This window comes from Pseudopipra pipra, chromosome 1, assembly GCF_036250125.1.
Source record: "Pseudopipra pipra isolate bDixPip1 chromosome 1, bDixPip1.hap1, whole genome shotgun sequence".
In the NCBI taxonomy this organism is placed as follows: Eukaryota; Metazoa; Chordata; class Aves; order Passeriformes; family Pipridae; genus Pseudopipra; species Pseudopipra pipra.
In genome coordinates this window covers 113,281,481-113,295,070 of record NC_087549.1, presented here as the reverse complement: position 1 = coordinate 113,295,070, position 13,590 = coordinate 113,281,481, and the positions used below count along the sequence as shown (strand labels likewise).

Sequence of the window (13,590 nt, the reverse complement as noted above, 5' to 3'; positions counted from 1 at the left end):
GCTTTTAATCAAGTTAACACTCTCACAGCCCTTTGGGGATTTTCTTAATTTCCATAACATGCAGCATGTTTTTTGCTTCACAACAGAAGCCAATCAGTTATGTAAGCAAATTGGTTGCATAATTATGCAGATGAAAAAATAAATTTAATTGATTCAACAGAAAACCATGCTGCTCATTTCACCTGGGATTTCTTTTAACTTCTTGAGGAATAAAATAAATTGGGAGACGTCATCAGCAAGCGGGCCTGCCAGACAGCAGCTCCATTGCATAGGGTACGTATTCCCAAAGAGAGGCCTCCTCCCCCTGCCCTAGCACAGGAATTAATTCCTGCTTTTTAGTTAAGTCTCAGCACTTAATGTGTGATAGGAGTAGTGCTGTGGCTTTATCTGGTTGTGTTATTCCCTATCTGTACCCAGGACACATCCCACTGGCTCAGCAAGCAGCACAGATTTCCAAATTGAAAGTTTGTTTCATACCAGATAAAATTATTGTCTGAAAAAGTCTGTATTTTGACCACTTGTCCCCTAACAGAACGAGAATTTTAAGCATTCTTTTTGCTTAATTCTAAGTTGCTACAAGTGGCAATGGAGCTGTTTTCTCCTTACTCCTTTGTTTGTTTCGGTCCTGGATCTGCAGGTCAAAAAGGAGCATCAGTTTCTTGGAGAAACAGTTCCATCAGAGGCAATGGTACAGAACTCAGACCAATCATGTCAGCATTAATTTTTGATACTACTCATCATCCTAGCAATTTTAGAAAAAGTTATGCAGAAGGAGCTAAGACTGAAAAATGTAGACCTGGGATCTGCGAAAAAAAAAAACTCCCAAAAAACCCAAACCCATGATGATGCAAGATGCATCTGGAGAATGTGAAAGGACAAGAGAAGTGGTCATTGCTTTTAATGTGGCCGTATTTTACTAAGATGAGGAATATGGCATTAAGATTTTAGTAATTAAAGTTCTATTACTATACCAGGGACATTTTATTTTTCCTCAAGTGAAACTCTCACTGACATCCATTTGAATTCTTCAGTAAACTGAGCACAGCCTGTAACCCTGGCTGTAGCCTCATCTCAAGTCTACAGTTACAACTGGAAGCTGGCCATCTCCACAGCTGGGAGCTTCAGCCCAATTTATTCATGAGCATTTGCTACACTATGTGCTCTGGTGTGGTTAAAAACTGCACAGTCTGACTGATTTTACACTTTCTTAACCTCCCCATGCAGCATATCATACTCCAGATTCTTGTAGTAGCTACAAGATATTGAACTGTCCACATCTACTTTGCTGTTTCCCCATCTTCCCACATACCTAAGAATGTTAATTACAGGGATCTGAATAGGGATCTGAATAGAATTAAATAATTTAATGACAATACAGACACTCAGATATCTTGAATATTTTATATAAAGAATAAAAAACCATTTATTAACATCTTAACAACTTCTCCAAAGGGACCCCCCCCAATTGCTCTTTATAAAACACAGTGTCAAGCTCCTATTTCCAGCTTTTCACCTCCGTCCCCCATGTGGGTTCAGAAACTCTCAAAACTATCAATGCTTTGAAATAAAACTGTGGTAAGCCTTTCAAACCCCATTATTCTGTTTTAGTTACAAGAAACTGTCCATACCTAACAAAAGCAATCTTTCCAAGAGCATACCATGTAATCAGTGAAAACTGAAAAATATTTTCACAGAGGCAATTTCTCATGCATCTAACAACATTCCAAAGGAGCGCAGCGTTGTCTACACCAAGCTACCAAGCACAACATAGGAAAGTTTTTATTTGCACATTTTTCTGTCTCTCTCTGCAAAAAGGTACACATACATTTTATTTCCTGTATGAAAAACTTTATCAAATTAGTTGCTTAAAGTCAAACACAGAAGTTCTTTCAGCTTAACTTACATCTGGGAAAAAGCAAAAATATGGATATTGTCAATATATTGAGTGGCTGGCTCTGCAAAACTGCATTGTCTCTATTGTACTTAACTTTACTCTTCAGAACATTTTTCCATCTTTCCAGGCTTGTTTCCATTCCACACTGGAGTTTTGTCTTGTTTGGCCCATGGAATTTCTGTTACCAAAATACCGAGAATGTCACTCAAGAAACCTTTCTGTCCTTTTGATACACATCAAAATGGCCAGAATTGTATTGTATTTCATGTAGACCTAGACAGTACAAAAATGTGAAACACAGGACTTAACAGCAAAGTTTTTTAAATTGCCTACTTGTTTGTCACATGTGTGTATATATATATTTCCCATGTACATATATATTTCTCATGTATATATATACACACATACATATATATCTACAGGGAGAAACACTATATTGCCAGAAAGACCAGAAGACCCAGCTGTAACAAAAGTTCTGAGCAATGATATGGGGAGCTTGCATTGCTTGTTAATATAAAACATGACAGAGACTACATCCTATCACAGCTGAAGATGATACTCAGGAGATGAAGCCAAAACATTGCAAAAATTTTACACAGTTCCAAGTTAAACCTGAAGGTCAATGATTAACCTCTGTCTGAAAAAAAAAGCAACATTTGTTTTTTTTTTTTCTGGGGATGATCTAAGTGAAAACTCAAGGTTGCTTACAGTGGAAAAAATTCTGCTGTCTCTAGAACATCCCAAGATTTGAAGCCATACAGATTACAAAGAGAATTTTGTCCTTCTGCATCTCTCAAACACAGTATTAGCCACATCCGGTACTGCTTACAGAAATGTGGGATTTAGCTGAGGGTCAGATAGCCCCTTAATTTCCCAGGGAAATTAAGCTACAAAGGATATTACAAAAAGTAATTATCAAAAATTACTTAGTTTCTCACTACCAGTTTTAGTTCGTTGAAACCTTCCAAAATTGCTCTTGTCACTAATGCTGGAGTGGCTGCAAGATCAGTTTAGATCCCTCACTGGAAACCTGGTCACTTCTTACCCAGTCTTTCAGCTCCTGGGAAGCAAATGCGATTGGATTTGACCAGGTAGATGGCCTTACAAATGGCAGAGCCATCTCGGTGAATACCAAGGGGTGGAACCCAAAGTTTGTTTGAACTAGTGCCAACTGTACTTCAAGAAATTTTGAGGTAAGGGGCTTTTAAAGAAATGCCATCTGATTGTTATTACTGAATCCACCATTTTTTAGAGGGAAGGCAGATGAGATCCTCACAGAAGAATGAAAACACAAGAGCCTCTATCTTTGCATTTTTTTCTGTACATGTGGCACAGGAGGAAAGTAGTGATCTTGGCTGTCACTGCAGTCAATCCTCTCCTCCAGTAGCAACTCCCAGACAGACTGGATGAGCAGTGGTATTGAAGAAGGTCAGAACCTGGCCCTGAAGAGGGTCAGGAATCTAAGAACTGATAATCAGATTCATGACATCAGATTAATGGCATGAACCTTAAGACGAGAGTGGCAACCTCCCCCAGAGAGAAGAACCACCAACACCCCTTCAAAACCCTCCACAACCATCCAGGAATAAGATCATGGTGGCTTTCATAATTCAGAGGTACTCTGTGGCTCAAACTGCCAAAAAAGGACACCTGCAGTAATGCTCCTGGAACTGGGAAGAGACTTATGGTGCCCCATAGGAGGGAAAGATTTTTCAAACATTCAGGTCTTATGCCACCATCTTGATCTCCCTTACGATGGAACAGCCTTAAAAACACGTGAATTTCTCTACCCAAAAGAGCAGAACTGTTCAGAACAAAAAGCTTTGGAAGGGATGGAGTGCAGGACGAAAAGAGCTGTACTACTGGCATGTTTGTGAAGGTTGGTACTGGAGATCTAAACTAACACTACACAAAGTGGGGAGCTCAGGCAACTATCAGCTTTGACAGAGGTCCCACTGATTTGCCACAAGAGCATGAAATGTGTGTCTCTTCTTACTCAGCCTGCAGATCAGTAGATGGAAGTGTGACTTGAGCAATTCATGCTCCGAATTTGATTCAGAATTTGCAGGTGGGAAAAAAGAAATACTGAAGAACCAGGAATGGTGGTATAAGCTTGCTAGAAGCCTCCATCTCATCATGCATTTGGCAGAAACTAAAAAATGGGCAAACCCACCTTCCTTCTAAGAGCATAACCAAGGGAGAAAGCAAGTTTTCCTTTTCAGTGGAAGTACCCATATATACAAATGTGAAGCTACACACGAGCTATTATCAAGATACAACTAACCCTTCATCTGTGAGCAACATGTGTCTGTGAAGAAAGGTGTCCTAAGTCAGGCATATCTCAAGTGATTTTGAAGTTATTTTCATCTCAGTGCTTTTTATTGGGATCTTGCAGTAAGGAAATTAACATCTAAGGTGCACACAGATGGGTCAACATCCTCACAAGTTACTGTGAGGAAGACAAAAGGAAACATATTACTTCTACAGACTATGAAGCAATGTGGAAAATACCTCACACAAGAACAGTAGATGCACTCAATCAGTGCACTTACCTATACTTATACTACACTTACACTTTCACCTGCTGGGAGAAACAAGTCAGTACTAGATTCTCTGTAAAAAAGGAGAATGTAGGTTCTGAGGCTGTAGCTTCCTCAATATCTAATGATGTCATTACAGAACATTTATATAAGTCAGTGTGACATTTATATACTTAGGGAAAAAATTACTCTTTTTGTGCTACTATCTGCATTATCATCAATATCAGTATTTAAAAACACAACTTGAGTTTGAAACATTGCTGTCAATCTGTAAGGCACAGTCTGAACACAGTGGGAACTGCCTTTATTACTCTGTATTATTTTGAAGAATGATTGCTTTAACCATTAAAAAACAAAAGTCTTAACTATTTAATGACTACCGAAACAGCCAGACCTCCTCAGCCCATTTCATATTCTCCTGAAGCCATTTTAGAGCAGATGAAAGCTCCAGGCTGTAAACCTCTTCCATATTAACATTCATTGTCATATGCTTAAGAAGAAGCTTTGGATCAGATAAACGAGCTGCTAGAATCAGTCTCTCCACTGCCATTTGATAGACACTGTTATCCTGAACTGTCTGATCTTCACATCTGTAAGAGAATTTTCACAAATACAAAATTAGGTACCATACAGGCCTTGTGTTGCTTGCCTGACACTCTACTGGCAGCAAGATTACAGAAATATTAAAATAAATCCACGTATTCACTTCACTGATAATACATTATGTTAATTTCTAGACAGATTTTAGATTATTATTCTGAAGAATTAAAAAGTTAGAAAAAGTATATTTTTAATATATTTTACAGTAATGAAATGTAGTAGGCTTTAATGCCAGTACAAAGTAGCTTTGCAATATTCACAATTCATGAAAAAATATTTGTCTCTGGGCTGGAAAATTCAATAAAGAAATGCAAACCAAAAAGGTTTAATCATTTTTGGCATGTAATCACTTTTGGAACAAGGCTGTGCCTAAGTTACATGCCTGTATTTTTTTTCAAGAGCAGAACTTACTCTTTAAGAAAACAAGCAGAGGTACAATAGCATACATATGAAAACAAGAGATAAAAACCTCCTCATTTATCAAAGGAACAAAATTAAGAGGTGTATTCCTTGGGAAGGATACAGAGGAAGGAAGACAAAATACTGAAGTTTTGGAGATGCACTTGTTCATAGTTCTTAACAAATGTAGCTTTTCTATGCAGTTACATTTTGATGCTGAGCCAGTCAGTCTCAGAGAAAAGTGGGTCTTGAAAAATAAAATTACAGGTATAACCTAGTGACAATGGTTGGTGGTTTACAGACAAATGGAAAAAAAAGCAACAAAACACATTTCTAATCTGGATGTATTAAGACTCACAGGAAGTGGGAAAAGAAAACACTAATAAATTTAATATTGAGCTATCCCTCATAAAGAAAATTAAATAAAATGGCTTCATGCACTTTCCAAAAAACAGCCAAGAAATGTTAAGAGTTGTTTTTTGAAAGAATTAACATTTTGACTGTGCCCTTCTACTCCAGTACTTAACCACAACACAACAATCTATATAGCAAGGTATCAAGTCATCCCATTTTTGAATATACAGTACATTCTTAGTGTGGTAGACACCTTCAGTTAGGAAACACAAGTCACTATCACTCTGGAACAACTACTTTTCTGCTATACACGTGTAGAAATTATAATGATAAAAAAAACCCCAATTCCGAAACAAAGATTAAAAACAAGTTTAAAACCAAGCATCCTTTTTCCTAGACAGTGGAAAATAAGATCTCTTGTTAATTACCTCATAACATGAACAATGAAAATGGTACATTGATATGACAACAAACCTTTTCAGTATTATTTGCAGAGTCTGACTAGTAGTCACTGGACTTTGAATATAACTGGCATTTGAAACAAGAAATATTTCAATGGCCAATAGCATCTCAACTTCAGACAGGTAAGATGGAATCCTCAAAAGTTTGTGGTATGAATTTCCCTGCAGCTGTGGGTAGCAACCCAATGATAAAGCATCTGAGAATAAATGCAGAAACATGAGGAATTAGGACCACCAGTACTTAACATAGATCTGTTTTCTTCTGTGTGTGACTAAATGTGGAAAAAACCCAAACCCTTAATAGATTTTACTATTTCACCGATGAAGTGGCCTGATTTGAGAACTTAGCAAATAGTATTCACATATAATATTCACTGTTGTAAAATGTTATTTTTTTCCATGAGTATTATCAGCTATGATTAAAAAGCTCTGACAGAATTCTGGAGACACCAAGTGTGTAATAACACAAGTACAACTTAGGGTAGGTCAGACAGAAGCTCTATTAATCATGATCAAAGTGAGAGAACATTTGAACAGCATCTCCTGCTTTTTTCCCCTAACTTCTGTTAAGTGATCCCAGCAACCCAACCTACATATACAGCATTTTAGGGGGAAAAAAAAAGAAAGATGAGGAAAACCTATCATTTTAAGGTTAAAAAAGAACAAGAGGGATGGACTCAAAGTAGACTGCTAACCACCACAATTCTAAGACAGAATGAAACAGTAAATAATGTGACAATGTGGAGTGACAACTCTTGGTGGACCCCAGCAGAGTGGCACACCCAGTACCATCTTAGCTCAGAAATGGGGAGTTGAAAACAATTTCTGACTATTAGCTTTTAGTTGAAAGGCATTTTCTTATAGTTAGGATAAACTTCTTAGCCAGACTTCTCAAATCTTACATATTAATAATTTTAGCACCACAGCTCTAAACAGATGTATAAGGAAATATAATTTGCCTAGATGAAAAAGTGAAGATGATGCAATTTTCAATCATTTCAAGGGTTCACATTTCTGAAAATCTGAAACTGAATATAAAAAATTAATTTTATCAAAATTACATTTACTTCATGCCAGGTAGTATGCGATGATTCTTATTTTCAACTATTTCCTAATAAATACTTTGGTTACAAATAAATTCCTGAGAGTGACACAGAAAGTACTGTTTTTCTCTTACCCATTTCTTCCCAACATACTGAGATGTTATAAGCATGTTATCCAAAGACTGTAAGGGAAGGACATTGTTTAAGAAGCCACTTACTTTTGTAATATGTCCTAGCTTTAGACCACAAAGAACTTCTTCCCAAAGCTGTGATTAATCTTCTAAGTAAAATAAAATCAATAGCAATTTTTTTTGAAAGCATGAAGTCTACTGCAGAAGATGAGACCCCAAGGCTCTTGTTCTCAAAACAGGCATTTATCAGCTTGTTAAAAAGGCAGCTGTACTGAGAAACATCTACAATATCTGAAATGAAATGAAGAATATTAGCTACTGAAGTCAAATGCAAATCTAATTGAAGAATCACTTCCCAATCAGTATCTAAATGAGGACTCTTGCTTCTATCAGCAAAATGGAACATGGGATAACATGAATGCTTTTTTCATCAGAAGTCTTTTCATACACTAGTTCATTTATATTGTGAAAGAGAAGTGTTAAGGTCCAAGTAACAATTTGCTGCCCAAACCAAGAGGATCAGATAAAAATACATTCACTTGCTCAAGCTTATAAATACAATCTTTACCTGATCTCTCGGGCTTAAAACTCCCACCAGTAAAAATCACCTTTGTGCTTCCAGTTCTGCTTCGACTCTGAACTGTCCCTTTCCTGGCAGGACTGAGCAGCCTTGTTTGTATCCACCTCATGCCTCAAAGAACTAGATCCTTTCAGTATTCTCTAAGTAGATGGTCTTCCAACCAACCTCTCCTAACATTCCTAAAAGCACACACTGGCAACAGACTGAGACCTACACAGAGGAATCAGCTGAGGTTTCCTCAGTGGAGCTTAAGTAACTATGCATCTCATTTTGAAGTACGTGTCCAGAATCTGCAAGATGAATTGAGCCCAAAAGAGCACTTAGTTCTTAGCATGGTATGTAAAAGATGTCTAGGTTAGCTGGCTCAGTTATAGGAAAAAAAAAGCCCTAAGGCATTCATCTGAAATTAGGATAAAATTAATCATGCCAATTATATCCCTATTTGATTTCATTGTATAGACTCTGTATGATCCTTAAAAATTTAATGGGTCTTTCCTGTTGCCCTGTGTAATTGAGTCAATTGGAGAAAGAGGACAGGTGTATAAACACTGTGTGTGTGAGAGTGCGCGTGTGTGGCAAGAGCTGCAGAGTAAAATACGAATTTAAACTAACACAACACTCTGGAAAAAAACCCAGGCTTGTCTAAAACCATCTTACTTCTTCAACAAATTTTAGCTGGAAAACAGAAAGAAGAGCACAGAATCATCTTTTAAATTTTTAAGTCTTAACACAGTACCTTTTTCTTTACTTACCAGAATGTTTTTGCAAACCCGGGAGGTTCTGCAGAACTTCAAAAGCCTGCCTGTACAAACTCTTACTCAAGTATTTGTGCACTAGGGTATGTAACAGATTGAGTCGATTGAGGATGTCCATTTTATCACAAGGCCACAATGGTGCATCTGTGGTCCACTCTGACTCTGTGGCAAACAACAGTGCAGTGTTATTTCTGTGAACTGAAACTGCTGGGCACTGAGATTTTTGGCCATTAAGAATATACTGTAAACTGTAACATAACATAAATTTCAGATCTGCACAGAAAATGCAGTTCTAGTTATTAATAATTCATTCCTTATGACAAATGCTCTTCTGGTGGATTCTCTGAACCTTTATATTGTAAAATATTGTTAAACATCACAAAAGTAAAATGGACTGTCAGTGGCATGTATAAATTTGTAAATATCTATATACATCTGTAAAACTGAGTAGCAAATTTTAGATCCTAATATTAATTTAGAGAACACATTCTATTCTCTTTATACTTCTGAGTTTCTTCTCCTTTCAGCAGATCAGAATTCCAAAAAGCCGGAAATAATATGTTATTTAACTGCAGAAATATGGTTCTATTCTAAAGTAATTATATTAAATGGGGATACTGATAGGCATAAAGAAACACTGTATTGACCCAAGCCTGAAATTTTTTGACACTGAATGTCCCCTGGCTCAAAGGAAATCTACATGGAGCAGGGTCATTTTCCAAGCTGCACTCCTCCCTCATTACAGCAGACTTTTGTGTAGAACAGTGTGGATACCAGACTACTGCAAAAACTTTTATGAAAAATATTATGTATGATATTATTTCTTATACATATCAACACTACTACTAACCAGTAAGATGGATCACATTTGCTTTTGTTGTCCCAGTATTATTAACTTTATTTAGTAACATAGAGCGGCTTGTATCTTTTATCTGAAATTTGTCATAGAAGGGAATGGTTCAAATTTAAGTCAAAAGCTTACCTCTCAATACCCTTGTCGCTCCATCCAAACTTCCACAATTAAGGAAGATTTCTGCAGCTTTATTAACAATCTGACATCTTGATGCTGACCTCCCTGAACCTATAAGTCCTTTCATGAGCGTAAAAGGTATCTGTAGCTCGTGCAGTTTATCCAAAACCTTCCTTCCCTAGTGTAAGAGGGAGAAGGGAAACAGGGAAGGTCAGAGAAAGCAGTGGTATCAGTGAACAAGGAGTGTATTTACACAAAATACAGCAGATTTAATTTAGTGGTATAGATTTATAGGCATCAGTTCATCTCCCCTGACTCATCTCCAAACTGAGTCAGGGGAGAAAACTTCTAAAGCAAAACTTCTAAAGAAGGGTTAAGTTTTTTTTTTACTATTTAGGCAAAAAACCTTGACCAACCCCTCACTGAAGAGTTCCCAGCACACTATTCCCCACTATTTCTATTATATAATGTCCCTATACAGTATTTTTAATATACTTTGTAATTAATTTCTATCTGCTTAGTTAATTTTTTTATTTTTGATTCCATTCAGCACTACATAATCTGCAAAATTCTAAAAAGATCATACAGGGATCTTTCTTTTTGCAGTAGAGCTATAATTGTTAAATTGAAATCATTGCTCCAACATAAGCAAAAGCAAACACTGATAGTTGTATGCAGCAGGACAATAAACTGGAAAAAGTTGGGCCTATCTGGTCAACAGTGTAACAACCAACAACTTGGATAACTGCCAAGATTCCAGGCTGATATTCAGACTGGTTTCCTAGAGAAGCTTCATCTTAACTTTTTCGTTGTCCTTTTCAGTCAAAACCAGAAGAAAGGTAGCAGTCTCAAAGATAATTAAGATCTGACCAATCTAAAATAGGTGATGATCAAGTCAAGGTGGGATATCACAATAATGTTCCCAGCAAGGCAAGGCCAGGCAGAATTTAGTACTTGCCCTGTAGGGCCACACTTTGCTAGTCAAGCAACATGGACCAAGCTCCAAACTAGATGTGTTTCAGCTCTTGTTTAGTGGGTGCATCAATGAGGAAGCAGCTTATTAAAAATTGTGGTTTTGTGTGAGCATGCATTGTGGTGGCAGAATAAGGGTCATGAAGGTAGAGGGAGAGGGAAGTTTAGGAGAATAGAGAAGCTGACAGAAAATGAAACTCACTTGTAAGAAGCTCATGATTTGAAAATGCTTTATGCATATGTACATACATACTGCAGACTGGCATGTGCTCAAAATTGGAGACTTTCAAAGCCCTACAGGTATCTGCAATTGTTTATCTCAGCAAAACCCATAGAAATACTAGAAGTATCTCTGCAGTTAGCATTTAAAGTGTGAAGAACCCATTCAACTGTAGATGTATGCAGGGGAAATTTACATACCAGAAAGACTCAGATGAGAGCAAATTAGAAACTTGAAAATCTAAGTGCAAACCAGAGACAAAATATAAAATTTAGGAGGAACTGCATCTATTCTATCCTTCTGGCAAAAGGAGGGGCCACTGAGAAGTCTTCTTTATAGGAAGACGGAAAGCATGCAGCTATAAGCAGAGAAATGATCTATAAAGGAAGGGCACTCAAAATCCAGTTGTGGAATGAGATCCTTAATTGGACTAGAACCTCTGACCAATTCTCTGAAATATTAAAAAGCTGGGAAAAAATAAACCATAGCAAAGTCCTGCAAGATAGGAAACAGATGAAATAGAAAGTGAGTGAAATAACTGGCAAAGGAGCATTAATGTTACAGGATTCTCTACAAGTACATATCCAGAAAGCAGTCTAGTGTTGTTTGAAGAGCCACTTCCATGGAAGACGTATTCACGTTTCAAATCTGCATGTTTTTTCAAAGTACATCTGTTTTATCAACCTTCCTTGCCTCCTACAAAGAACATTCTCTTCAGGACCAAGGAGCATAAATATTTCCCCTTGAGAGCCACCAATCATCAAAGCTACGCAATAAAGGGGTTTGATGTTCATGAAAGAAAAGCGAGCTGAAAAGCATATCTAGAGTTTCAGATAGTCCAGCATATTCATAAAATGGCACAGGGCATGTCCTAAAGCACAGTATCAAGTAGATACCAGCCTCTAACCACAGGATTAGGGATTTATCTGGTACATATAATGAAGTGAAACTGGTTGGAGAATGGTAGGAATGATAGATCCCTGAAGCAGAGATCAATTTGGGACCTGCTAGTTCTGATAAAAATCATTCAGAGCAGAGCCTCATTCACATTCCCATATGGTCAGCACAGGTTGTCTATAAGGCTATTTGAAGATCTTGGTCAGCAGTCCATTGAAAAGTGGGTTTGATACCTAATGCAACATTTTCAAAGAAATCACGATCTTTTGCTCTAGACATGAAAAAAATCACAGTATTGAAAGAAGCATCTACTTTTAGTAACTCATGTTGTACAAGAAAAACACTACACATGCTTTTGACAACTTGCACCTCTGAAATCAGGACATGAAGATGAATCTCCTTGGAATATTAGGGATTATGCAATCCAAATATCAGGATCACCCTTAAGAAGTATCTGTAAAACAGCTAAAATGTATGAATGCGTATGAACACTATATGCTGAAGAAGACAGCCAAATCCCAAGCCAAACTAAACTCTTCAATGGGCATGTGAGCCCTACCACTCCTCAATGCCAAAAATTTATATCACCTCTTCTATGGTTAGGACTATCTTAACTGTTCTAACTGCTAAGTTTTGTGGAACAAAAATGCCTAAAAATGTTCTAGCGCAGTATTACGTAAGTGCTAATGCAAAGAGCCTCTCTCCTTCCCTTTACTCTTAAACAGTACCACACTGTGCTGTAGCTTGACAGGGACCTGCTAAATTCAACTCAACAAGCTGATGCTGAAAAATTAATGATTCATCAGAACAGGTGTACTGCTTCTAGACTAATCACCTCTATCAAATATCTCCTGGGACCTGGCTTAACCATTAGCAGAAAAGACAATTTAATTCCTTGAGGTGAACCAAAATGGGTTCCTTGATGATAATTCACAAAAAAACCCAACCCAAAACTTCAAGAGACAAAGGGAAGAAGACAACGAGAGCATTTCCTTTTGTTCATAACAATTCATGCTGGAAATCATCTTGTATGGGATGAGGAACATCCCAGTACAGCATAATTATTAGCTGAAAGGATCAGGCCCAAGTTCAGAATTTGATCACTGAACAAAATACACTCCAAAATCGCTGGTGGTTTATATTATTTCTTATGCTGTCACTTGTCATGTTGCATTGTGTAGGAGATTCTGTCTGGTATACACTGCTTCCTTCCAGGAAGAAAAAGATGAATTTAACACTGAAGTAGATATTGCTACACTGAAATTATGACCAATACTGCATGAGGCCTAAGGAGCGTAAAACATCCAGTCAGAAGTCCAGTCTCTTAGTCCTGGCCCTTTATAATATTTGACAGCAAAGAAAGCATTGTAAAGGGTATTTCTTTGGAATGTCCAAGTTTTGCAAGATTCACAGAATTTAGAAATTTATATTCTACCAAAGAAAAGCACTTCCAGCGGAGTTCTGAGGAACAAGCAGTTCACCAAGAGCAGCAGCAGCCTTGCTACGCTGCTTTTCTGTCTTTCTGGCCTTACCCATGCTATTTGAGGGCAGATGCAGAAGCACCAGTGCAGGAAATTGCCGAAACTTCTCTAAATATCACTTGAGTTGTGAGGTCTCAAAACGCATTATTGCCAGACAGAAGAAACACACATTTCCAGGAAACAATCCCATCAGCACCTCACCCCAGAATATCAGGAAGACTGGTCTCCTAATTCAGATTCAACCTCAGCTCAGAAAAATCACAAGCTGAACCTGAACAATCAAATTCCTAGGT

At 37.4% G+C, this 13,590-nt stretch overlaps 1 protein-coding gene across 4 annotated transcripts in view; it reads right to left on the bottom strand.

Moving 5' to 3' along the window:
- Positions 1-1,930: 1,930 nt before the first annotated feature.
- TOPAZ1 (testis and ovary specific TOPAZ 1) overlaps positions 1,931-13,590 on the bottom strand; it is a 40,748-nt gene continuing 29,088 nt past the window's right edge. For 3 of the 4 annotated variants that reach the window (XM_064672180.1, XM_064672192.1, XM_064672188.1), the window contains exons 16-20: positions 9,740-9,905; positions 8,755-8,919; positions 7,510-7,713; positions 6,262-6,445; positions 4,718-5,024 (exon numbers count right to left, since the gene is read on the bottom strand). In XM_064672180.1, coding sequence (XP_064528250.1) covers positions 4,811-5,024; positions 6,262-6,445; positions 7,510-7,713; positions 8,755-8,919; positions 9,740-9,905 — 933 coding nt within the window. In that variant the 3' untranslated portion in view covers positions 4,718-4,810. Of the gene's footprint in view, positions 2,168-4,717; positions 5,025-6,261; positions 6,446-7,509; positions 7,714-8,754; positions 8,920-9,739; positions 9,906-13,590 lie in introns of those variants that run through there. The other variant, XM_064672199.1, reaches the window with a different exon arrangement.